We start from the raw sequence: 26846 nt of genomic DNA, 5'->3' as shown, positions 1-26846 counted from the left end.
AAGCAGTACTAAGAGGAAAGTTTAATCCTCTTTAATCCAATCAGCCCCTATATCAAAAAAGTAGAAAAACTCAAACAATCTAACAGTGCATCTTAAATAACTAGAAAATAAGAGCAAATCAAACCCAGAATCGGTAGAATAAATAATAAAGATCAGAGCAGTAATCCCAGCACTTTGGGAAGCCAAGGCAGTCGGATCACTTGAGCTCAGGAGTTCAAGACCAGCCTGAGTAACATAGTGAGACCCGTCTCCAAATAAAAAAAAAATAAAAAATAAAAAAGCAGAAATAAATGAAATTGAAACAAAAAAATACAAAAGATCAATGAAGTAAGTTTGTTTTATGAAAAAATAATCAACAAACCTTTAGCCACACTAAGAAAAAAAGAAGACACAAACATAATTAAAGATGAAAAGGGTCATATTACAATGAACTCTACAGAAATTCAAAGGATCATTAGAGACTACTATGAGCAACTATATGACAATAAATTGGAAAACCCAGAAGAAATGGACAAATTCCTAAACAGACAACCTACCAAAATTGCACCATGAAGAAATCCAAAATCTGAACAGACCAATAAGTAATGAGATCAAAGCTGTAATAAAAGGTCTCCCAGCAAAGAAAAGCCCAGGACCCTATGGCTTCACTGCTATACTTTACCAAACATTTAAGGAACTAATACCAATCCTCCTCAAACTATTCTGAAAAGCAGAGAAAGAGGGAATACTTCCAAACTCATTTTGTGAGGCCAGTATTACTGATACCCAAACCAGACAAAGACATATGAAAAAAAGAAAACTATAGGTCAGTATCCCTGATAACCACAAAAATCCTCAACACACTACTAGCAAACCGAATATAACAACACATTAAAAAGCTCATTCATCATGACCAAGTGGGATTTATCCATGGATGCATGATGGTTCAACATATGCAAATCAATCAATGTGATACATCATATCAACAAAATGAAGGACAAAATCAATCAACATTCCTTCATAATAAAAACACTTAAAAAACTGGGTATAGAAGGAATATACCTCAACACAATAAAAGCCATATATGATGGATGCATTGCTGGTATCAAACTGATTAGGGAAAAGCTGGAAGACTTTCCTCTAAGATCTGAAACACAACAAGGATGCCCATTTTGCTTCCCCCCCCCCCTCCAGTGCCCCCACATTCTGGGAAGAAAACAGATCACTTTTTTTTTTCTTTTTTGTTTTGTTTTTTTCTGAGACAGGGTCTCACTCTGTGAACTAGGCTGGAGTGAGTGCAGTGGCACAATCATGGCTCACTGCAGCCTCAACCTCCTGGGCTCAAGTGATTCTCCTGCCTCTACCTCCCAAGTAGTTGGAACTACAGGTGTATGCCACCATGCCTAGCTTATTTTTTTTCTATTTTTTTAGAGACAAGGTCCCACTATGTTGCCTGGCTGCTCTAGAACTCCTAGGTACAAGAGATCCTCCTGCCTTAGCTAAGATTACCGGTGTGAACCATCGTGCCTGGCTTTTTTTTTTTTTTTTTTTTTTTGAGACAATGTCTTGCTTTGTCTTTCAGGCTAGAGTGCAGTGGCACAAACTGGCTCACTGCAGGCTCACTTCTAGGGCTCAAGTGATCCTGCCACCTCAGCTTCCCAAGTAGCTGGAAATAAAGGGGCTTGCCACCACACCTGGCTACTTTTTTTTTTTTTTTAATTTTGTAGAGACAGGGTCAAGCCATGTTCCCCAGGCTGATATTGAACTCCTGGCTTCAAGCAATTCTCCCACTTCAGCCTCCTGAAGTTCTGGGATTACAGGCATGATCCACAATGCCCAGCCACTGCCCACTTTCACTAATGTTATTCAACACGGCAATGGAAGTCCTAGTTAGGGCAATTAGACAAGAGAAGGAAATACAAGACATCCAAATTAGAAAGGAAGAAGTCCAATTATCTTTGTTTGCAGATGATATGATCTTTTATTTGGAAAAACCTAAAGACTGCACCAAAAATCTATCAGAACTGATGAACAAATTCAGTAAAGTTGCAGAATGCGATCAACGTAAAAAAATCAGTAGCATTTCTATATACCAACAGTGAACAATCTGAAAAAGAAACCAAGAAAGTAATTCCATTTACAATAGCTACAGATAAAATAAGATACCTAGGAATAAACTTAATCATGCAAATGAAATGTCTCCACAGTGAAAACTACGAAACACCGATGCAAACAATTAATATTGTTAAAATATGCATACTACCCAAAGCAATCTACAGATTCAATGTAAGCACTATCAAAATGCCAACGACATTCTTCAGAGAAATAGAAAAAATAATCCTCGAATTTTATCTGGAACCACAAAAGACCAAGAATAGCCAGACATTCTGAGTGAAAAGAACAAAACTGGAGGAATCATATTGCATGACTTCAAATTATACTACAGAGCTATTGTAACAAAACCAGCATGGTGGCCGGGTGCGGTGACTCACGCCTGCAATCCTAGCATCTTGGGAGGCCGAGGTGAGTGATCACTTGAGGTCAGTTCGAGACCAGCCTGGCCAACTGAAGAAACCCCGTCTCTACTAAAAAAAAAAAAACAAAAATACAAACACACACACACACACACACACACACACACACACACATAAATTAGCCAGGCATGATGGTGCATGCCTGTAATCCCAGCTACTCCAGAGGCTGAGGCATGAGAATCACTTGAATCCAGGAGGCAGAGGTTGCAGTAAGCCCAGATCGCGCCACTACACTCTAGCCTGGGTGAGACAGAGGGAGACTCCATCTCAAAAAAAACAAAAGCAAAACAAAAAAACCCCAGCATGGTACTGGCATAAAAAAAGACATGCAGATCAGTGGAACACAATAGAAGCCCAGAAACAAATCCATATAACTACAGTGAACTCATTTCAACAAAGGTACCAAGAACATCACAATGGATGTTCTCTTCAATAAATGGTAAAATGACGCTGGGAAAACTGGATATCCATATGCAGAAGAATGAAACTAGACACCAATCTCTCATCATATACACAAATCAAATCAAAATTGATTAAATATTTAAATCTAAGACTTTAAACTATGAAACTACTACAAGAAAATATTGGGGAAACTCTCCAAGATATTGGACTGGCCAAAGGTTTCTTGAGTAATACTACCAAAGCACAGGCAACCAAAGTAAAAATGGAGAAATGCGATCACACCAAGTTAAAAAGCTTCTGCAGAGCAACGGAAAATATCAACAAAGAGACAATGTACAGAATGATAGAAAATACGTGCAAACTACCCATCTGACAGTGAATTAATAACCAGAATATACAAGGAGCTCAAACAACTTTATAGGGAAAAAAAATCTAATAATCCATTTTAAAAATGGGCAAAAGGTCTGAATAGACATTTCTCAAAAGAAGACACAAATGGCAAACATGTATATGAAAAAGTGCTTCACATTATGGATCATCAGAGAAATGCAAATCAAAACTACAATGAGATATCATCTTACCTCAGTCAAAATGGCTTTTCTCCAGAAGACAGGTAATAACAAATGCTGGCAAGGATGTGGAGAAAAGGGAATCCCTGTACACTGTTGGTAGGAATGCAAATTAGTACAGCCACTATGGAGAACAGTATGGAGGTTCCTTGAAAAACTAAAAATAGAACTACCATATGATCCAGCAAGCCCACTCCTAGGTATATACCCCAAAAAAGGAAATTAGTATATTGAAGAGATATCTGCACTCCCATGTTAACTGCAGCAGTTATTCACGATAACCAAGATTTGGAATCAACCTAAGTGTCCATCAATGAATGAATGGATAAAGAAAATTTGGTACATATACACAATGAATAGTATTCTGTCATGAGAAAGAACGAGATCCTGACACTTGCAACAACATGAATGGAACTGGAGGACATTATGTTAAGTGAAATAAGCCAGGCACAGAGAGACATACTTCACAGGTTCTCACTCATCTGTGGGAGCTAAAAATTAAAAGAACTGAACTCATGAAAATGGAGAATAGAATGATCATTACCAGAGGCTGGAAAGGGTAGTAGGGATGGGAAACAGAGATGGTTAATGGGTATAAAACCACAGTTAGATAGAATGAATAAGATCTAGTACTTGACAGCACAACAGGGTGACTACAGTCAATAATAATTTACTGTACAATTTAAAATAACTAAAAGAGTATAATCAGAACATTTGGAACACAAAGAAACGATAAACGCTTGAGGTAATGGATACTCCATTTACACTGATGTGATTATATGTTTGTATGAAAATATCTCATGTACCCCATAAATATATAAACCTACTATGTACCCATAAACATAAAAATAGATTTAAAAATTATATTTAAAGTTGACTTATCCTGTCACAACCTGTGTGATTCATCCAAGGGAAGCATTACTATCTGCAGCTTAAAAAAGAAAAAACTGAGGCTCATAAAAATTAAATAACATGTTCAATATTATAAGCTGGTAAATGTCACAAAATCAAATAGAGGTCTCGATGCTATACACAGTGCTCTTTCAACCTTATTATACTATAAAGCATGGTAGTTTAAAAGTACATTCAAGAAAAGGACATAAAAGTGAAAATGTAATAAGTGCCTTTGTCTATGGCTCAGTACTTCTTTTTGGTAGATCTTAATTTTCTCTCTACTACTATAACCAGCTAAGGCAAGAGGAATGTATAGAAAACCATACCCCCTCAGAAGGCACTTCTGTGTATCACTTAGGATGCTTTCAGAAGCAAGAAACTAAAAAACCCAACTTCAAATGACTGAAAAAATACAGGGATTTATTGTCTCACACAGTAAGAAATCCCAAATTAGGTCATTTTCAGAACTGATTAATTTTACAGTTCATAAAGTCCTAAAAGGCTCAAGTTTTCTTTCCATCTTTCATTTCTGACATCCTCAGCCCATTAGAAAGCTCCTTTCATGGGAATTAAGTCACTATAAAAGCTTCAGGCTTGCAGGCTCATGCCTGCAATATCAACACTTTGGGAGGCTGAGGCAAGAGGATCACCTGAAGCCAGGAGTTCAAGACCAACTTGGGCAACAGAGCAAGACCCCACTTCTACAAAAAAGCAAAAAAGGAAGAAAACTACCCGGGCATGACAGTGCAAGCCTGCAGTCCCAGCTACTCGGAAGGCTGAGCAGGAGGACTGCTTAAGCCCAGGAGTCAGAGACTGCAGTGAGCCATGGCTGTGTCACTGCACAACAGATTAAATGACAGAGCAAGACAGGCAGGAAGAGCTGAGAAGAGAAGAGAAGAGAAGAGAAGAGAAGAGAAGAGAAGAGAAGAGAAGACTAATTTCAGGCAACGTGCCTCACCCACCAATGTCCCAAGACAGGAAGGCAACCCTCTATTTCATATCATTATACTGTATTATTTAATATATGTAAAGCACTGAAAAAGTGGCACATAATAAGTATCACATAAAGTTTGCTATTATTATTATTGGTTGTTTTTAGGATGTGAGAGACTTTTCCCAGAAGGCTTCATTTCTCATTAGCCAGAATTGGAATACATGTCCCATTCTATGCCAATCACTGGCAAAGGAAACAGAATGCCATGATTGGATTAGACTTACCAGGATTCACCCCCTCTAAGACTCTGGATACACATTCTTTGGCTATAAAGCCTGTGGAGAGGAATGAATTCCTTAACAAAGTAGAGGCTCTTCCACTAGGAAAAAAGGTCAGGAACAATTTTGGGTAGGAAACCCCTATATGGCAGTCTTCCACACATCCTTTCTTCTCAAGGAGCTAAAAGAGAAGGAGTCTGGAAGGACCTTGGGGCTTGTTCTCACAACATGGAGAAAGGAATAAGCCAACTCTAGAAAAGCAGTAAGAAAAAAGAGGCAGACGGACACATCTGATGGTGCTCTCGTCCTGGGATTAAGTCAACCCTGAGAAAAGCTTCACCACTAAGCACGGTTTAGCTTGAAAGCCAATAAATTTCCCTCTTTAAGATAGTTTGAGTTAGATTTGTCTTACTTGCAAAAGAATCCAGGAGACTGATGGAGGAAGGATAATATTAAATGACTGCACATGGTTTTGGAGTTGAAAGCTGAGACTTAATACTTTTGAACCATCCGTGCAACCTTAGGCAAGTTAGTACTCTGAAATGCCCTACACATACTTAAGTACACACACACACACACACACACACACACACGTGCACATGCCCACACGCACATTAAACATGGCTGAACTTTACCAAAAAGGTGTTCCCAACTATTTACAATTGATAGCAGTTACCAGTCAAGTTCATATTACTCAGGCTAGTTTCTCATTTAAATTACTAAATGAATCCCAGTGCTGGCTCATATTTAAAAGTCGTTAAACATATTCATTAGTTTTCTCATTGCCAATTGACTCCTTAAAGACAATGACCAAGATCCGTATCATACAGTTCTTCCTTAGCCCTGTAAGCTAAATTCACTATTTTACTATCACTATACAATGTTGCTAGTGCTTTTTTTTCCCCCTTTTAAATTTGGGGAGTTTTTCTAAGCCACTTTTCTCCTATATATTTATCCAGTGAAAATAGAACCTCATTCTCTCATAATTTTATCTGCACAGTCACAGTGGAATCTTACGGGTCATTATATTGTTTAAAAGAATACTCAGGGTGTCAATTATCTTTGAATACATGTAACTTCAGGTCCCTATTTCAAATAACTTCCAAAAGATAAGTAACTCCATTCCCTATCCTTGGAAATGAGAAACTAGAAATATGAAAGCAGAGTATTTTGCTACAAAACACATTCAGTAGCTCATTATTAACTAAAAACTATTCTGGTTTCTCCCCTGCTATCATTCTTGTTGCATTAACAGTTCCTCCAAGTTAATAACTGAAAATTACTTCAGACCAATAGGAACTTTAAAATTATTCATAACTATGAAGGCTACAACAGCATAAAATGAAGTTTAAAATTGGATATTAAAGGACTTTTAAAATCTCAGAGTAAACCATGCATAGAATAATTTATTTAGGCCAGTTGCAATGGCTCATGCCTATAATGCCAGCACTTTGGGAGGCTGAGGTGGGCAGACTGCTTGAGGTCAAGAGTTCAAAACCAGCCTGGCCAACATAGCAAAACCTCATCATTACTAAAAATACAAAAATTAGCTGGCTGTAGTAGCATGCGCCTGTAATCCCAGCTGCTCGGGAGGCTGAGGCAGGAGAATTGCTTGAACCCAGGAGGCAGAGGTTGCTGTGAGCCAAGATAGCACCACTGACTCCAGCCAGGGCGACAGAGTGAAACTCCATGTCAACAAAAAACAAAACAAAACAAAAGAATAATTTATTTAAAAATACTTGATAATTAAGTAGAATTTCTGTACACATTTATAATAATTTAAAAGTTTGTTTTCATTTTCTCCTGGAAATATCATATCTGATATTATAGCTCATGTTCAAAAGAGTTTACAAATCAAGTGATGGCTTTTGGCCATTCAATATTCAAATATAAATATAAAAATGTCACAATTTTCTAGTGGAGAAAGGTGACTCTAAAGTGAGTTATGGCTGGGCATGGTGGCTCAGGCCTGTAATCCCAGCACTTTGGGAGTCCAAGGCAGGAGGATCGCTTGAGGCCAGAAGTTTAAGACCAGCCTGGGAAACATGGTGAAATCCCATCTCCACAAAAAAATACAAAAATTAGGTGGGTGTGATAGCATGCATAGGCACATAGTTCCAGCTAGTTGGGGGGCTGAGGCAGGAGGATCATTTGAGCCCAGGAGGTCGAGGCTGCAGTCTGCCGCGTTCACACCACTGCACTTCAGCCTGGGTTACAAAGTGAGACCCTCCCTTAAAAATAAAAAGAAGTGAGTTACTACCAAACAAATATTCAAGAAAATGAAGATAAATGTTTTTGGCTTTTATTTACAAGGATACTACTCAGTATAAGCTGGATACTATTGAATGATAGTTACAAAATCAAAGAGCATTACAATATTAAAACTTTTAAAAATCATATAATCCAGGGCTTCTTAACCTGGGTTTTAAGATAGATGTGATATTTTCTGTGTATGTACATTATATACATTTTTCTCAAAATATGATCCTTAGCTTTCAACACAATTTCAAAGGGGTCCGTGATTGAAAACAGGCTGAGAACTATTAGTTAGTCAATGTAGAAAAGTGGAAATTGATGCTCAGAGAAATAAAGTTATTTGCCTGTGGTTAATCAGTAAGTACAACTGCAGTTCTCCTGCCTTCATTTCACTGACGCATAAACATCTCTAAAAATTTTTTTAATAAGCATATATTTAAGAGACAAACAGATCTGTATGACCTAAGCCAGTGAGGGGAACCCTCAGGCTAATGATAAAAGAAAATATTAAGATGGCAGCTGGGAGACATGACTTAAGAACAATCTATTCAGTATGGACTAGATAAAACAGAGAGTTCTAGGAGGGTCAGTTCCAAGAAAGGAAAAAAGGAAGAGATAATACCTGAATATGACTGACTGCAACAAAAGAAGTGTTACAATTTCATCAGAGACTTAGTAAAAGAATTTGAAAAACCAAGCAAAGGGAAAGAAAAGTTACACAGATTGGAAATATTACAACATAACACATCTTTAAATGATACATACACAAACATAATAATGTAAGCACCAAATACTGATTTAACCAAAATTTGGAGTCACTGGGACGATAGAGGGAGGAAACTTAGGGGAAGCTTATAAAAAAGCTAAATCCTAATCATATAGTCAGAAGTCAACAAGTAACATCTACAATAAAATGACCAAGAAAAAACAAGGCAGGCATGCTTCAAAACATGAAATATCATTTTTAAAAATGGTGTTATTCAACAAAGGCTGTCTTAGAGCATAGGTCAGCAAACCAAGGCCTACAGGCCAAATCTAGACCCTTGCCTGTCTTTGTAAACTAAGTTTTACTGGAACACAGCCACGCTCATTAATTTTACATATTGTCTATGGCTGCTTTTGTGCTACAATGGCAACGCAAGGTTGAGTGGTTGCAGCAGAGACCTATGACTCAAAACCTAAATTATTTACTATCTGTTCATTTAAAGAAAAAGTCAGTCAATCCAATCCTAGTTTAGAACGTTGTATGACATTTTGTATCTCTGACTCCTACATATAAATGCCAGTATTCCATCAAAAGCCATTAGGATGAGGAGTGGGACTCCTCATCTTTGAAACTTTGGTTTCAGAACCACTGAGCTATAAAGATTTTAAAATGATTGCCTCTGGGGGAGCAAAACTCAAAGACTACGTAAGGATAGGGATGGATAGTATTGCAGGCTGCCTTTTTTTTTTTTTTTTTTTTTTTTTTTGCAATAATCCTTGAAACACTAATCTTTCAACATATTCACATGTATTTCTTCAATAAAATTAAATTTAAAAGCAAAAGGAAAAAATAGAGCAAATCAAATCCAGTTAATGGTTCTGGCAACTCCCTAATTTTTGTGATGAGCCTGGGCAACATGGCAAAACCCCGTCTCTACTAAAAATACAAGATCTAGCTGGGCATAGTGGCACATGCCTGTAGTCCCAGCTACTTCGGAGGCTGAGGTGGGAAGTTCACTTGAACCCAGGAGGTCAAGGATGCAGTGAGCCGTGATTGTGCCACAGCACTCCAGACTGGGTTAACAGAGTGAGACCCTGTCTTAAAAATAAATAAATAAATATATAATAGAATATGTGATTACATTTGCTAGTATATTTTATGACATTTCTTATAGTTGCTCTGGAGAATATTTTGGTTGCATGTATCCAAAGCTGCCAGGTAAATGACCCTTGGATAAGAGGGTCATTTCAGTTACAGGGCTAACTTCAGTTACAGGGCTAACTGAATCTGAGTATAATATTTCACACCCTCTGATCCCAAAAAAGGTCAGTCAACCAGGTATGTTCTATAAATGATCTTCAGTAAACTCTAAAGTGTTTAATGTAAAAAGCCAAACAGAGAAAAAGTTTATTAGGTAGAAATTAGAAAAGAGAAAAACTTTCAAAGATACAGACAGGAAAATGTTTAAAGTTTTTTTTTGTTTTGTTTTCCTTAATTTACAATTTTATTTAGCTCTTTAGCTAAGCAGACTGATTTTTAACTTGACTGGAAGTTTAAAAGTTTAAAAGGAGGCACTAAAAAACACAGAAGACAATTAATAGTATATTGATATCAATACTTCCAATAAAGTACCTCATATGAAAAATGTAATTATATACCCGTGTCATGTTCTACCCAGAAAACAAATAACACATCTAAAAACAGACCATAATCCCATGCCAGCTACTAAGGGAGGTTTAGGTAGGAGGATCACATGAGCCCAAGAGGTTGAGGCTGCAGTGAGCCATGAGTGTGCAACTGCACTCAAGCCTGGGTGACACAGTGAAACCCTGTCTCAAAAAATATTCTTAAAAAAGGCCATATTCTTAGGTTTGTCTAACTTTTAAAATTACTTTTAAAATTAGTAATTTTAAAATAACTTATTTTCAATTGAACAAAATTTTAAATCATCTGTTTGGCTGGGCGCAGTGGCTCATGCCTGTAATCCTAGCACTTTCAGAGGCTAAGTGAGGCGGGCAGATCACCTGAGGTCAGGAGTTCAAGATCAGCCTGACCAACATGGCGAAACCCTGTTTCTACTAAAAATACAAAAATTAGCCAGGCGTGGTAGCACATGTCTGTAATCCCAGCTACTTGGGAGGCTGAGGCAAGAGATCGCCTGAACCCAGGAGGCAGAGGTTGCAGTGAGCTGAGATCATGCCACTGCACTCCGGCCTGGGTAAGAGAGAGACAGACTCCATCTCAAAAAAAAAAAAAAGTGTGTTTTTTCTACCATATAAGAAAAGCTTTAAATGTATCATTATATTTTGTTAACAGACACCTGAAGAATAAGGTATCAAAATGTTTTAAAATGTGAAAACAAATATAATTCACTATGTACACAAAAGATCTAAGGTATTACACGAAACAATGTAAATTTTAAAGAATATAAACAACACTCATTAGGAGTAAACAGTTTACTGTATTGTCAAAAATGCCTATATTCTTTTGGACTTTATAAAGAAAAACATTACATCGGTAAAGCTTATTTTGAAATATATGAGATGATACAGCTATTTAAAGTAGGTATGACAATCCTAAAACATCAAAATAAACACTTCAATATTTCAGGTTGTAAAACAGAGTCCCCAAAACTTTATTTTACTGAAGAATTCAGCTACTGAATTGTAACTCACAAGAAACAAATTAAAAACTGTTGATACATAACTGTTGTTACATAATAGCTCTGCTAATCTTTCTCTTAGAAAATTTAAAAAAAATGTTAATGCTTGTATAAAATGCTCATTTTATCCACTCCTGGAGATTTGCATTATATTATAATTAATCTAGCTACTTTGCTATTGTAGAGTAAAAAGTAGAGAAAAAATATTTTTCAGCATCATCCTTCCCATTTATTTAGAAGTAAAATAAGTACAAGGAAAATAAAAATAATCTTCCTTTTCCACTCAAAATCCTAACATCTATAGCATGAAATAAACATATATTTTTGAAATTAAAACATTTAGAAAGCTAAAAGTTTTGACTATCAACTTACCTTCTTTTGATACCAGACTATAGCATCTGTGACTTTGGACGCCATTTATTCCACTGAAATCACACATTGGTCATTTTAGGCTGTGCAAGAGAGAAAAACATACAAATGACTTTGTTTCCACCTTCCAAAAGGAGACAGAACAGCATGCAGACATAGCACTCTGGTTACTTGCAGAGCAAGGGGTGTATGACGAGACTTATATTACACCCTTCCTCATTACTATTTTAGCAACAGGTTCTCTTAAGTAAACAAAAATCAGTTGCCACAATAAAAGAAAGTTCTATTTACGTGAATAAATAACACTTGTTTTCTTACAAAATAGGTTGAATTGTCTCTTTTAAAAAATATTTTACATAAATTTCAGAATTTCCTAGGTTACTACCAGAAATTGTACATCTACAAATCCACATACAAGAAACCAATTAATTCAATCAGTAATGTAGTTTTTTTCTAAAAACCAGTGTCAGTTACCGTTGCTAAAGGATGGCTTAATAGAGATGACAGAATTTATAATGACATTTAATTTTCCCTGATACTCAGTAAACACAAAACTGAATTAAAATAACCCAAGAAGCCAAAAAGTATTTATGTTAAATACTAAGCCAATATTAGAGTTAATACACAGGAATAATTAACACTAAAGACTTCCCAGATATCACAGCTTGCTAACTGTCATTTAAGTAATTATGACAATCCTCAAAGATCAAAATAAACACTTTAATATTTCAGTTTATAAAATACAGTCCCTAAGTTTATTTTATTGAAAAAATTAAGCTACTGAATTGTAACTTACAAGAAACAGATTAAAACAGTTGATATGTTATATAACTGCAAATCTCTTTTAAAAATAATTAAACTAAGACAAATACCAAAAACCATTTCATAAGCATCTTTTCTGTATTTGTCTAAAACAGGATTGGTACTAAACTTAATGATTTTTTAACCCTAGACGTTATTTGAGACTGATTCCCACCAACTCCAGAATACTATTTTAGTCATAAGATGACACTGGCATAGAGGGTACTTCTAGTCTAGTGTTAAGGATTAGCCTAGAACAGGTTCAAAAGCAGTTATTGGCCCCAGAACTCATTACAAACCAGGATCATCCAAGGCCACACAGGATGATCTCAGGAAAATCCTGGGAGTAAAGCACCCTGCTGAGCCAATCCTAGTACATACAGATCTCCAACTGTAGAAACACTACTACTAGTTTGCCTCAGTAAACAAAGTACCAGAGGTTTGATATATCACTCTTGGGAGCATGCATGTTTTTTGAGCATATTAAGATTCAGATACAATAAAAATTATCAGCAAGTTCAGATGTTTAGATGATAAACCTCTAAAATTTAAAGCAGAATTTATTTAATGCCTGTATTTTTGATAGTGTTATAAACCAAATAATTTTATAACCTTTCCTAAGATATTAGTGACTCTAACTGATCAAATTCAAGCAAACTATGTTTTGAAATCCCTGACAAACAGCCTAACATAATGGAAAGAAAAGAAGGATACAGTCAAAAGACCTGAATTCAAATATTAGCTCCACTATCTATTACGTAAAATTGAAGAAGTCACTGAATTTCTCTCAACCTGTTTCTTTCACTTATAAACTAGAAATAACTGTACCTCCCCATCCCTTATAGGATCTTTGTGACCAATAAATAATATACATAAGATGCCTGCCACAGTCCAGGACATGCAGTAGGTTTTCAATTACAATTATTTTTATCATCAATTTTCACATAAAAAATTCCCCAATCTGGGAACTAGAAAGTATTTATATTTCCTTTTTTAAACATAGCAGTTTAAAGAGAAATACATGCAACCAGTTTTTGTTCACACTGAAAATAAAAACAGCTACCCAATTATCATAAGGTTACAATGTCAATTCTCAATTACATACACATGGATTATTTACAGATTTCAAAGTTCACCTCCACAAATTTCTCAGTCAGGTGTGGCTACCTTTATTTCTCTCACGAGGGTTTTTTGAGGAAGCTTTCCCTTACTGACTTAAAATTTCCCATTTTTGTTTTTCTGTCCTGGAAGCCTTTGAGTATGATTTATTAACTTTAACCACATTATATCCCAGAGGTTTTCCCCACTGATTTTGCTAGGGGACTATTCAATAGACATTACACCCTCATTATATTTGTTTGTCATGACAACTGTAAATGCTTTCCAGATTGGTTATAACCTGTCCCCTCAAGCAAAGTATGAAAAATGGTACAAAAAGATGAGAATATCAACTTTTCTCTTACCCTCTTTTCACTTTACCCAATCTTTATTGACAAATATTCCAGATTATCTAACAAAATAAAGATCCTCTTTCCTAACCCCCAACAATGTAAATAATATACATTTCATATACAAAATGTGAAAGGATTTTGTCAGTCTATTAAACATATCAGATATTTAATATATTTAGGGAATATTTAAACATTCACATATAAATAATAGTTTTTTTAAAAAAAGAAAAAGCTCAAATGAAAGTGAGAAAAATACTGCCTGCCTCACAAGAAAATAATCGCAAAGACTTTATATATATATATTTGGTTTACCTAGCTACACTTAGATAAATACCAAAAATCTAACAGCATTCTAGTTATATAAAGTGTTCTAAATATTTTAAACTATATTTATTTGGGTCTATAGAAATAAAAATTCAACGAATTTTCTTTTTTTAAAACAAAAACAAAAACAAAAAAACCTTTCTTCAGTAATGGTGATTTTCTGTGCAAACTCATTTAATAGTTTTTCCATTGTGTCAACAACCTTTCAGTCAAACTGAATGGCTCATACCTATTTTTAAAACAGGTTTTATAGCATGCTGAGATAGATTTCTGAACTGGATATCTGACAAAGCACACTCAAAGATACCCAAATTACACGTGGGTATAAACAACATGGATTAATAAGTCAAGTTATTTCATGAATAATGAAGATTATTTCTAAAGCCTTTCCAAGTTCTTTGATTCTATGATAGTACAGGAATACAGTTTTATAGTCTCTACCATCATGATAGCTCAGATTTAATGTTAAATTATCATATTAAAGTTTATTTACAGAAAAAAAGCAAAAAAACTTACTGGGGACCTTTACTAGAGGATCTTAATCTTTTTTGATCAACTGATCTGATACAAGCATGGGTATTATGATGCATAATACTTATTTATTTAGAAATAATCTAATCCTAAAACCATAGGGCTAACTGCAGGCATAATATTGGGCGGTTAACTCTAAGCTAATACTATCCTTGACACAGATTTAATTATCACACCTTAACAAAATATCTGAAATTCTTCTTTTTATTTTTTGCTTTTTTTTAAATTATACTTTAAGTTTTGGGGTACATCTGCAGAACGTGCAGGGTTGTTACACAAGTATACATGTGCGATGGTGGTTTGCTGCACTCATCAACCCGTCATCTACACTGGGTATTTCTCCTAATGCTATCCCTTCCTGAGTCCCCCACCCCGACAGGCCCCAGGGTGTGATGTTCCCCTCCCTGTCTCCATATGTTCTCATTGTTCAACTCCCACTTATGAGTGAGAATACACTGTGAATGATGGTTTCCAGCATCACCCATGTCCCTGCAAAGGACATGAACTCACCCTTTTTTATGGCTGCATAGTATTTTGTTTATCCAGTCTATCATTGATGGGCATTTGGGTTGGTTCCAAGTCCTTGCTATTGTGAATAGTGCCACAATAAACATACGTGTGTATGTGTCTTTATTTACTGTATTGATTTCCACACAAAATGCCAAAGACCAGGGTGGTGGGAAAAGATGAGTACAGAACAGATGGTATGTTAAGTCTGCCTCTACGGAATCTCAATCAAATACAGTTGAACAACATGGGGGGTAAGCTGCGCTGGTCCGCTTATATGTGGATTTTTTTCAATAAAAGTTATACCAAGTGTGCCTGCTACTCCTGCCTCCCCTTTTACCTCTTCTGCCTCTGCTATCCAGGAAGGCAAAACCAACTGCTCCACTTCTTCAACCTATTCAATGTGAAGATGACAATGATGAAGACCTTTATCATGATCCACTTCCACTTAAGGAATAGTAAATATATTTTCTCTTCTTCTTCTTTTCTTTTTTTTCCAGATGGAGTTTTCACTCTTGTTGCCCAGGCTGGAGTGCAATGGTGTAATCTCGGTATGATCTTGGCTCACTGCAACCTCTGCCTCCCAGGTTCAAGCGATTCTCCTGCTAGCTGGGATTACAGGCATGTGCCACTACATACAGCTAATTTCGTATTTTTAGTAGAGACAGGGTTGCTCCATGTTGGTCAGGTTGTTCTCGAACTTCTGACCTCATGTGATCCTCCCATCTCGGCCACCCAAAGTGCTGGGATTACAGGTGTGAGCCACTGTGCCCGGCCTATTTTCCCTTCTTTACAATTTAATAACACTTTTTCTCTAGCTTACTTTATTGTAATTATACAGTACATAAACCTATAACATATAAAATATGTATTACCTGTTTATGTTATTAGTAAGACTTCCTGTCAACAGTAGGCTATTAGTAGTTAAGTTTTGGGGTATTCAAAAGTTATAGCCAAATTTTCCACAGCACAGGGGTCAGTACCCCTAACCCTCAATTGTTCAAGGGTCAACTGTATAATAATGCCCATGAGTATTCTTTGCACAAATACGGTCTCCCACATTGTCAGATTTTTTTTGTTTTGTTTTGTTTTGTTTGTTTTTTGAGACGGAGTCTCGCTCTGTCGCCCAGGCTGGAGTGCAGTGGCGCGATCTCGGCTCACTGCAAGCTCCGCCTCCTGGGTTTACGCCATTCTCCTGCCTCAGCCTCCTGAGTAGCTGGGACTACAGGCGCCCGCCACCGCGCCCGGCTAATTTTTTGTATTTTTAGTAGAGACGGGGTTTCACCGTGGTCTCGATCTCCTGACCTAGTGATCCGCCCGCCTCGGCCTCCCAAAGTGCTGGGATTACAGGCGTGAGCCACCGCGCCCGGCCCATTGTCAGATTTTTAACCAATCCCCATGTTACAAAAATTATATCAAATACTATACAATGTTACAATGTACATCTCTCATTATCTGAACCAAAATTCTCTGTTCTGGCATGACTCTAACTAGGCTCAGAAAACAATGTATTTCCCAAAAAATTAGCCGGGCGCGGTGGCGGGCGCCTGTAGTCCCAGCTACTCAGGAGGCTGAGGCAGGAGAATGGCATAAACCCAGGAGGCGGAGCTTGCAGTGAGCCGAGATCGCGCCACTGCACTCCAGCCTGGGCGACAGAGCGAGACTCTGTCTCAAAAAAAAAAAAAAAAAAAAAAAAAAAAGAAAGAAAACAATGTATTTCCACCTCTGACACTTTGCCTGCGTTATTATTATTCCTATTCCATCCTTTTCTCCACTCATACATCCTTCTAAATCAGCTCAAATCCTACTCCTCCAAGATGAAGCTTTCTTTTTTTTTTCTTTTGTTTTTTTTTTTTTTTTTTTTTTTGAGATGGAGTTTTGCTCTCATTGCCCAGGCTGGAATGCAATGGTGTGATCTCAGCTCAATGCAAGCTCCACCTCCCGGGTTCAAGCAATTCTCCTGTCTCAGTCTCCTCAGTAGCTAGGATTACAGGTGCCCACCACCACGCCAGGCTAATTTTTGGTATTTTTAATAGAGACTGGGTTTTACCATGTTTGCCAGGCTGGTCTCGAACTCCTGACCTCATGTGATCCGCCCGCCTCAGCCTCCAAAAGTACTGGAATTACAGGCATGAGTCACCACACTCGGCCAGCTTTCATTTGGACTAAAAAATGCTGAAGCTTAATGTCTCTCTTCTAGCACCAATATATGCTCAAAAATCTGTAATTTAAATAGAAATGTAAAGCAATATGTGATCACACAGGTCACTTGGTCATATATAAATACTCTTAAAGAAAAAATGTGGCATCAGTCTTTCTTTGTCTCTAAGTACTCAGTACACTGTAATATATGGTAAAGGAAGTACAGCAGATAAAAAGCAATGACTAAGCATCAAGAGGACTGGGTTCTAGATCCAAGTTCTGATACTAAGAGCTGTGTGCTCTTGAATAAGTACTGAGTTCTCTGGACCTCAGTTTTTTCCAAGTGCCATCTAGCCAAATATTCCACAACTCAACAAAGGTTAAATAACAATTGTGTGAAAAGAAAGAGTTCAGAGCAGTCTGAGCCATGTGAGGTATGCAAGCACAGACATGTGAGTATAGGACTTCAGTCAAGCCCCTACATCCAAGCCTGGGGGGCAACTGTTTAAAGTCATTCCTTCCTGACTAGCTGCCTCACTCATTTATCTTCATGTTTCTGGAATTTGTGATACAAAGTACAATGTATAGCAAATCAATAGTTTATGTTATTTTAACATAAATTCTCAGTAAACAACTCAGGAACTGCTTCTTCTTTCCCTTTAAAAGAAAAAAAATCTTTTTTTTTTTTTTTTTTTTTTTTGAGACAAAGTCTCACTCAGTTGCCCAGGCTAGAGTGCATGGCACGATCAGGGCTCACGGCAGCTTCGACTTCCCAGCTCAAGTGATCCTTCTGCCTCAGCCCCAAAAGTAGCTGGGACTACAGGCATGTACCACGATGCCTGGCTAATTTTTTTGAATTTTAGTAGACATGAGGTCTCACTATGTTGCCCAGGCTGGAAAAATCCACTTTGAACTGCTGCTAATCAGAGAGTATATTCAGAGCAACTCAAATCTGTGCTCCCAGTTGCAATCCTCAAGCTTGATTCAAATAAACCCTCTGCTTATATTAATTTTGTTTCAGCTTCTTCCTCTCAGGTCACCAATTCCAATAATGTACAGAAGTTCCTCTGAATTCTTACTAACACACCCAAAAACATTAATATTACTTTTTTTTTTTTTTTTTTTTTTTTGTTGAGACAGAGTCTCGCTTTGTCGCCCAGACTGGAGTGCAGTGGCCGGATCTCAGCTCACTGCAAGCTCCGCCTCCCGGGTTCACGCCATTCTCCTGCCTCAGCCTCCCGAGTAGCTGGGACTACAGACGCCCGCCACCTCGCCCGGCTAGGTTTTTGTATTTTTTAGTAGAGACGGGGTTTCACCGTGTTAGCCAGGATGGTCTCGATCTCCTGACCTTGTGATCCACCCGTCTCGGCCTCCCAAAGTGCTGGGATTACAGGCTTGAGCCACCGCGCCCGGCCAATATTACTTCTTAAAAGTGTTACATATATGGAATTTAACATAGTAGAAACTGTTAGACTAAATAAAAAATATCTATTTATTTTGTTTTTAGAGACAGGGTCTCGCTGTCACCCAGACTGAAGTGCAGTGGCTTGATCATAGCTCACTGTAACATCAAACTCCTGGGCTCAAGCGACTGTCCTGCCTTAGCCTCCCAAGTAGCTAAAGTTGCATGCCACCAAACTGGGCTATTTTAAAAATTTTTTGTAGAGAGAGATGGAGTCTCACTATGCTGCCCAGGCTGGTCTTGAACTGCTGTCCTCAGCAATCTTCTTACCTCAGCCTCCAAAAGTGCTGGGATTACAGGTATGAGCCACCACGCTGGGCCCTAAAGAGCTTTTAATTTGTTAAAAGTAGTTTATATAAATCTCTTCAGGCCCTCATATTATTATTCCATTCCAACAACCTTGTATCATTCTCTGCTGCTTACAAAATAAAATCCACAAGTACTGTATTTAGACTCTCTACAATCTGACCTTAATTGTCCAACATTATTGCTCATCATCTTCTCATACAACTTGTTTCAACCATCCCATCCTTTCAACATTTTCTACCTCTGTGCCAAAATTAACACTTCTTTTTCTAAAACAAGGAAGATTGTGACAAGACCTCCAAAATTTCACTTTCTCCATATGTTTCTCCCAAATTCTTCCATTCAATATTTCTCATCCTGTTCTGTGTTCCCCTTACAGTAGCATCCCCTTTATCCAAGGCTTTGCTTTCCACATTTCAGTTACTGCAGTCACTGCAGTACAGTAAAATAAGATATTTGGAGACAGAGAAAGACCAAATTCACATAACTTTTCATTAGAGTATACTGTTATAACTGTTCTATTTTATTATTTGTTATTATCTATCTCTTACTTGCAGCAGTCCCCAACCTTTTTTAGCACCAGGGACTGGTTTTGTAGAAGACAATTTTTCCATGGCCAGAGTGGGGAGATGGTTTTGGGATGATTCAAGAGCATTACATTTATTGTATACTTTATTTCTATTATTATTACATTATAATATATAATGAAATAATTATTCAACCCACCATAACGCAGAAATCAGTGGGAGTCCTGAGCTTCTTTTCCTGCAACTAGATGGTCCCATCTGGGGATGATGGGAGACAGTGACACCCAAAGTGTGTTATGTCCAGTCTATTCCATAATCTCATTTTGGTTGCTGTCAACTATACTACAGAAAACCCTGCTTCACAAAGATAGGATGATAGAAATGGAAACAGACTTTTCAGTGTTTTTGTGGCAAGGACAGTCCGCCTTGACTTTAATCCAGAATGTATGGAGATTTGAAGTTGTCTCAAACATACTTTTAAGGCCACCATCATGTGCGACCTTAATCAGTTGATCCTCTTCTAGCATGGACAAAGTCGATACAGTTGGCTTATTCACAAACAGGTTGCAGATCCATTACTTCCCAGTTCGGGGGTGTTTTCTGGTTGGGAAGTAATGCTCAAACTCTTTTGAAAGCTGAGATAGGTGATAATGCACCAGAGCTGGGAGAAAGAAGGTCCTGGCTCAGTCTCTCTCAAAATCTCTGCTAATGTTTGAAACATGTCAAAAAAATCCCTCAATGTTCACTCGTCACCCCCATAATTCCAGTATGGCTTTGAATGCAGCCACTTTATCTACTGACTTGAACACATTTGTTGTTCTCCCCTGAAGTCACAAGCTGAGTTCTTTGAGCAGGCTGAATATGTCACACAAATTAAGCAAGTTTTGTGATCCATTCTGTGTCACTGAAATGTGCTGCCAGTGATAACAATTTTTCTAAAAATAAAAATAAAAAGCCAGGCACGGTGGCTCACACCTGTGGTCCCAGCACTCTGGGAGGCCGAGGCGGGCAGATCACGAGGTCAGGAGATTGAGACCATCCTGGCCAACAGGGTGAAACCCCGTCTCTACTAAAAATACAAAAAATTGACTGGGCATGGTGGCGGGTGCCTGTACTCCCAGCTAATCGGGAGGCTGAGGCAGGAGAATGGCATGTACCCGGGAGGCAGAGCTTGCAGTGAGCCAAGATCGCGCCACTGCACTCCAGCCTGGGGGACAGAGCAAGACTCTGTCTCAAAAAAAAAAAAAAAATCTCTGGAGAGACCTTGTAACTCAAAACCTCTGGCCACTGATCTACCTTTAGAAAGCCATCTTACTTCTGTGGATAAGAGAAGCTGTGTGTGCTCTGCATCCATTTCCTCACAGAGCTGCACAAACAGACATAAACTAAAGGCATGTACTTTAATGTGGTTGATAATTTTAATCACATCCTGAAAATGTTGGTTAAGTTTGGGTGACATTTTGTGCCTAGTCAGCATTTCTCTATGGATGACACAGTGCGTAGACACGCATGCAGAAGCAACCTCTTTGACCGAAGTAGTGAAACCAGAAAGCTGTCCAGTCATGGCAGCCACTCCGTTCATGTATATACCAACACAAAATCACCAAATCAGTTCTACAGCTGTGGTACTGGTTGGCAACAAAAGGGCACATAACATATCCTCATGCACATCCTCCTGAGAAGTATATGACACAAAAACAAGCACTACGGCCTTGTTGTCAACATCAGTAGACTTGTCAACCTGGATTGCACACCATGGTGACTCATTAATCCTAACAATTGTGCCTCAATATCCTCTATTTCATCAAAGCATCTAGTTATGGTAATAGTTGAAAAAGGAACATGTGCCACCTTCTGAACTGCAGCCTCTCCTAAAAGTTCATAACAAATGTCCTTAACAGCAAGCAGGCAGGATCAACTCTTCACCAATAGTAAACAGCTTCTTAGCTTTAGCAATACTGTTAGCCACTAAGAATAATGCTCTCAGTGCAGACACATTTGATGAAGTGGTGGCCTTCCATAATTGCTTCTGTTCTTCAGGTTCATGTTTTTTTCTTCTGAAAAACTCCAAAGCCTTATCTTTTAATGCAGGATAAGTGGTCTCCATGTGACAACGCAGTTTTGAAGGTTTCATGGCTTTGTTGGATAGCTAGTCACCACATATACAAAGCAGGCCTGGAGAATGTGAATCACCTGTTGCAATGAACCCATAATTTAAGTGGGACTCTTGTTATTCTTTTAAATGCAGCTTTCTTTTTGTTGGCAGTCTTACAGTCTTCTGCTGTCTCATCATTGGGTCTTCCCCCTTTACAAAGAAGCTCTCTAGTAATGTTTTGTTATTTACTCATTTTGGCTAAGGCTAGCTTGTGGGCTTAACCAAATCTGTGACTGAGGTAAGTGCAGTGTGAGAAAGACGTGTGGATGGACAAGGTAAGTAAAATAATAGGTGAGCCATGCATGGACTAAAATTAAGTGTTGGATTCTGACTTAAAGCCTGTCACCAGATACAGCTGTAAAAATGAAGCACTCAACTCACTGATAGGGTTTTGATATGAGTCTGCAAGCAATTTATTTATTGCGGTCTCTGTGCAGTCAAACCTCTCTGCTAATGTTAATCTGTATTTGCAGCTGCTCCCCAGTGCTAGCTAGCATCACTGTCTCAACTCCACCTCACACAATCAGGCATTAGATTCTCATAAGGAGCATGCAACCTAGATCCCTCACATACAGCTGAGAACAGGGTTCGCACTCTTATGAGAATCTAATACCGCTGCTGAGCTGACAGGAGGCAGAGCTCAGATGGTAATGCAAGTGACTGGGGGCAGCTGTAAATACAGATGCAGCTTCACTCACTTGCCCACCACTCACCTCCTGTTGTGCAGCCCACAGTTCCTGCCAGGTTGCAGACCAACTGGTTGGGGACCCTGTCTTACTGTACCTAATTTATAAAATAAACTTTATCATAAGTATGTATATGCAGGAAAAAACATAGCAAATATAGGTTTGGTACTATCTGTGGCTTCAGGTTTCCATTGGGGATCTTGGAATATAACCCTCACAGATAAGGGGGACTGCTATATACTTAATATATTGTTTTATATAGACTTTAGTGTACTTTTCTGTTTGTGCCCCTACCTCCCACCTATACGTTCTTTGAGAGTAGTCCAATGTCTTTATTATCTCTGAATTTTCCTAAAACTTTTCGCCTATATGAAACACAAATATTTACAAATCAAATTAAAAAGTTGCCAACCAAAGTACCACCACAGACTAATTAATTTAAGGGCTAGAATTGAAAACTCTACCTGTCCAACTCCTGTACTCCCCCAACACGCACATAAAAAAACATACTTTTTCATAACATTAAAGGGTACAAAGATATCATGAAGTATAATAAATATGGTTGGTTTATTTACTGATCTGTCACTCAGTCACCAATATGCAAGATTTAAAAGGTTTTATATATTGCAAATCTAAAAGGTCCAATGAAAGTACGTTAAAGTCTAGTCTAACACCATTCCTAAATGCTAAAGTTAAATATAACTCAGCTGCCTTCTCCACAACCAAAACAAGACATTTTTAGACCTTGAAAACTGGGAACAAAGTTGCTCTGCCCTTAAAAGGGTAATAAATGCTAAGGTTCAAATCACATCTTTCATATTGATACAAAAGCTAAACAAAAAGAATGCAATCTCCTACTAGTTTCAGGGCTCCTACTTTGTAATCATGTGACCTATAAATTATTACAAGTTATAGGAACAATTTTAATTCTTCATCTGGAATGAGGATAATATTTCATGGAAATGTTTGGAAGAATAAACACCACATGTTTTATGGTCAAAGTTGTAATTTTAAACGAAATGCAAAATAAGGTCTAATAAACAGCTATACATTTTCTATTATACCTGTCATAAAATGAGTATCTGTAATTTTTATTTTCCTTAATGGAACCAATGCATAGTCTGTGTACTTTGGGCTAGAAGATGATACATAATCTAAGAAGAAAAACTACAGGGAAGTAACATCTCTCTAAACCTGTACTAATAAAAGTGTTTTGTGCTGTTACAAAATCTAAGTGAATTCCTATATCTATAATCTGTTTGTTAGGAGACAGGATCTCACTCTGCCACCTAGGCTGGAGTTCAATGGTGAAATCATAGTTCACTGTAGCCTCAAACTCCTGGGCTCAAGAGTTCCTCCACCTCAGTCTCTCGAGTAGCTGGGACTAAAGGTGGACAGCATCACGCCTGGCTAATATTTTTTTATTTTTTTGCTTTTTGTGAGGCCGGGTCTCACTTTGTTGTCCAGGCTGGTCTCAAACTCCTGACTTCAAGCAATCCTCCTGCCTTGGCACCCCAAAGTGCTAGGATTATAGGCGTGAGTCACCACGACCAGCCTAGAGTTACAATTTTTTTTTTTTTGAGACGGAGTCTTACCCTGTCACCCAGGCAGGTGTGCAGTGGTGCAATCTCGGCTCACTGCAACTGCTGCCTCCTGGGTTCAAGCAATTCTTGTGCCTCAGCCTCCCAAGTAGCTGGGATTACAGGTGCATGCCACCACACCCAGCTAATTTTTGTATTTTTAGCAGATAGTACCAAACATACATGTTGCTATCTTTTTCCTACATAAATTTTGTATTTTGAATTTTTAGGGTTTCACCATGTTGGCCAAGCTGGTCTTGAACTCTTGACCTCAAGTGATCTGCCCGCCTCGGCCTCCCAAAGTGTTGGGATTACAGGCGTGAGCCACTATACATGGCCTAGAGTTATAATCTTGATACTAACCACAAAGCCCTCTGCAGAATTTCCTGATGGGTACAACCAACCCACCTGATATGTCTTTTAAAGCAACTTTTTAAATTTCAGGGTTTCTTAACTTCAGTATTACTATTACCAACCAAAGTACAACCACAGATGAATTAATTTACTCTACCATTCCTTGAGCATTATTTGGGTTTTTTGTTATTTTGTTAAGTACTTAAATGTCCTTTAAATAGCTAATTATAATGTACTGGCTTTTTCTTTTATTTGACTGCTGTGCTGCTTAGAAAAATCAGTAATGAAATATGATCCATTTAAATGGTTTAACTTCCTCATTTACTCAGAGGAAAGTTTTACCACCAACCTATCAGGCTCAATTCAAACATGGACATGTTATTACTCGTTTTCAGTAGAAACATTCTAAATTAGTGTTCCAGGTACTCTTTATCAAAATAATAATGGATTAAATGATATCTAAATGGCTTAAAGAGTTAACTAAATGGCTTAAAGAGTTAACAGACCTTAAAAATGACTTAGAGATTAAAATTTGCTAACAATACCTCATCATCAAAAATGAGCTGGGCTCAGTGGCTCGCACCTGTAATCCCAGCAATTTTGGAGGTTGAGTCGGGCGGATCATGAGGTCAGGAGTTCAAGACCAGCCTGGTCAATATGGTGAAACCCTGTCTCTACTAAAAGTACAAAAAGTAGCCGGGCATGGTGGCACATGCCTGTAATCCCAGCTACTCGAGAGGCTGAGGCAGGAGAATTGCTTGAACCTGGGAAGCAGAAGTTGCAGTGAACCAAGATCACACCATTGCACTCCAGCTCTGGGTGACAGAGCAAGACTCTGTCTTGAATTTAAAAAAAAAAAAAATGCAATTAAATAAAATTTGAACATTGCTTTAGAGATGTTTCAGCCACTATCTAATCATTTAAAAAAATATTTACTGAACATTTACTAACACTGCACAGTAATCGACCCTGAGGATACAACAGTGTACAACAAACAAGATGGCTGCCCTGATGAAACCTGCGTTGCACAGAGAAGATACAAAATGATCAAGACTTGTGTTGAGGAAGTGCCCTAAACAAACAGGGAGATGATTGGGACTGGATGGGATACTTTTGGAAAGGATGGCTAACAAGGTCCCCTCTCAATACTCTGAATTGAGATCTGAAGGATAACAGCCAGCTATGCTAAGAATTAAGAAAAGGACATTTCAGGCAGCAGGAAGAGCAAACACAAAGACCTTGGGACACAAATGGCAGTGGTTCAAGATAAAGTCTGAGAAGGAGATAGGAGGCATCAGGTCATAGATGCCATAGCAAGTAATTTTGTTATAAATAAAACAGAAAGTAATTGAAGTGATCCCAGCAGAGCAGTGACCATCCAATTTCCAAAAGACCATTCTTATTGTGGCACAGAGAATGAACAGGACTGCAAGGCTCAGAGTGGAAGTTGTGAGGCTAGTTAACAAAGTATGATCACAGTTCCACGCAAAAGAAGAGGATATAGTGGGCTCAGAGGCAAGTAGTATAGATGGACTAGAGGTAGTTTTGAGTCATATGTATGGGTAAAATCAACAAAATCTAGGAATAGACTGGGATGGGGCAGGTTGAGGGAGGGATTAAGAAGAAAAGAATCTAGGTTTTTGGCTTAAACCATTTTCTGAGACAGAAAAAAACAATGGTTATGAAAGGAAACACAAAAATTTAGTTTGTGGCCTGTTAAGTTAACCATAGCTACAAAACATAAAAATAAAGAAGTCAAAGAAGAAATAAACTAAACAGAGGGGTAAGAGTTTATTTATTTATTTATTTATTTTTGAGACAGGGTCTCACTCTGTTACCCAAGCTAACGTGCAGTGGAGCAATCATGGCTCACTGCAGCCTGAACCTCACCAACTCAAACGATCCTCCTGCCTCAGTCTCCCAAGTAGTCAAGACTACAGGTGCACACCACCATGCCCGGCTAATATTTTTTTTTTTTCCGCACTATGTTGCCCTGGGCTCAAGCAATCCTCCCACCTCAGCCTCACAAAGTGCAGCGATTACAGGCATGATGAACCATCATTCCCACCTGAGATTTTTTTTTAAGATGCAGAATCATAAAGAGTATGATTTCATTTTACCAAATAAATAGACACAGTGGGCCGAGGCTGCACCACTGCATTCCAGCTTGGGTGACAAAGCAAGATTCCGTCTCAAAAAGAATAAGTAAATAAAAATAAAATGAAAATAAAATATTAATTTAATTTTCCATGAATTCTAAGAAAAGAAAATGAAAATGGAAGAACTCACGAACTTCAGGTGTCTTGCCACAAGAGTTATTTAGGTCTTAAAACATCCTCCTAACATTTAGAAAAAAGTTTCCTTAGCTTATAGAGCCATCAAAACAAAAGAAAAAAGTGACAAAAATCATTCTTTAATAAATCCAGTGATTTTAACT

At 37.9% G+C, this 26846-nt stretch overlaps 1 protein-coding gene across 8 annotated transcripts in view; it reads right to left on the bottom strand.

Moving 5' to 3' along the window:
* PHTF2 (putative homeodomain transcription factor 2) overlaps nt 1-26846 on the bottom strand; it is a 160002-nt gene that overhangs the window by 106998 nt on the left and 26158 nt on the right. For 6 of the 8 annotated variants that reach the window (XR_007723983.1, XM_050782751.1, XM_050782755.1 and 3 more), the window contains exon 2: nt 11587-11666. Coding sequence is in view for 5 of the 8 variants with exons in the window: in XM_050782751.1 (XP_050638708.1) it covers nt 11587-11631 (45 nt within the window). In the remaining 3 variants the exon portion in view is untranslated. Of the gene's footprint in view, nt 1-11586; nt 11667-26846 lie in introns of those variants that run through there. The other 2 variants (XM_050782756.1, XM_050782757.1) reach the window with 2 other exon arrangements.

This window comes from Macaca thibetana, chromosome 3, assembly GCF_024542745.1.
Source record: "Macaca thibetana thibetana isolate TM-01 chromosome 3, ASM2454274v1, whole genome shotgun sequence".
Classification (NCBI taxonomy): domain Eukaryota; kingdom Metazoa; phylum Chordata; class Mammalia; order Primates; family Cercopithecidae; genus Macaca; species Macaca thibetana.
Note: the sequence above shows the minus strand (reverse complement) of the source record. Positions and strands in the feature narration are given on the sequence as shown.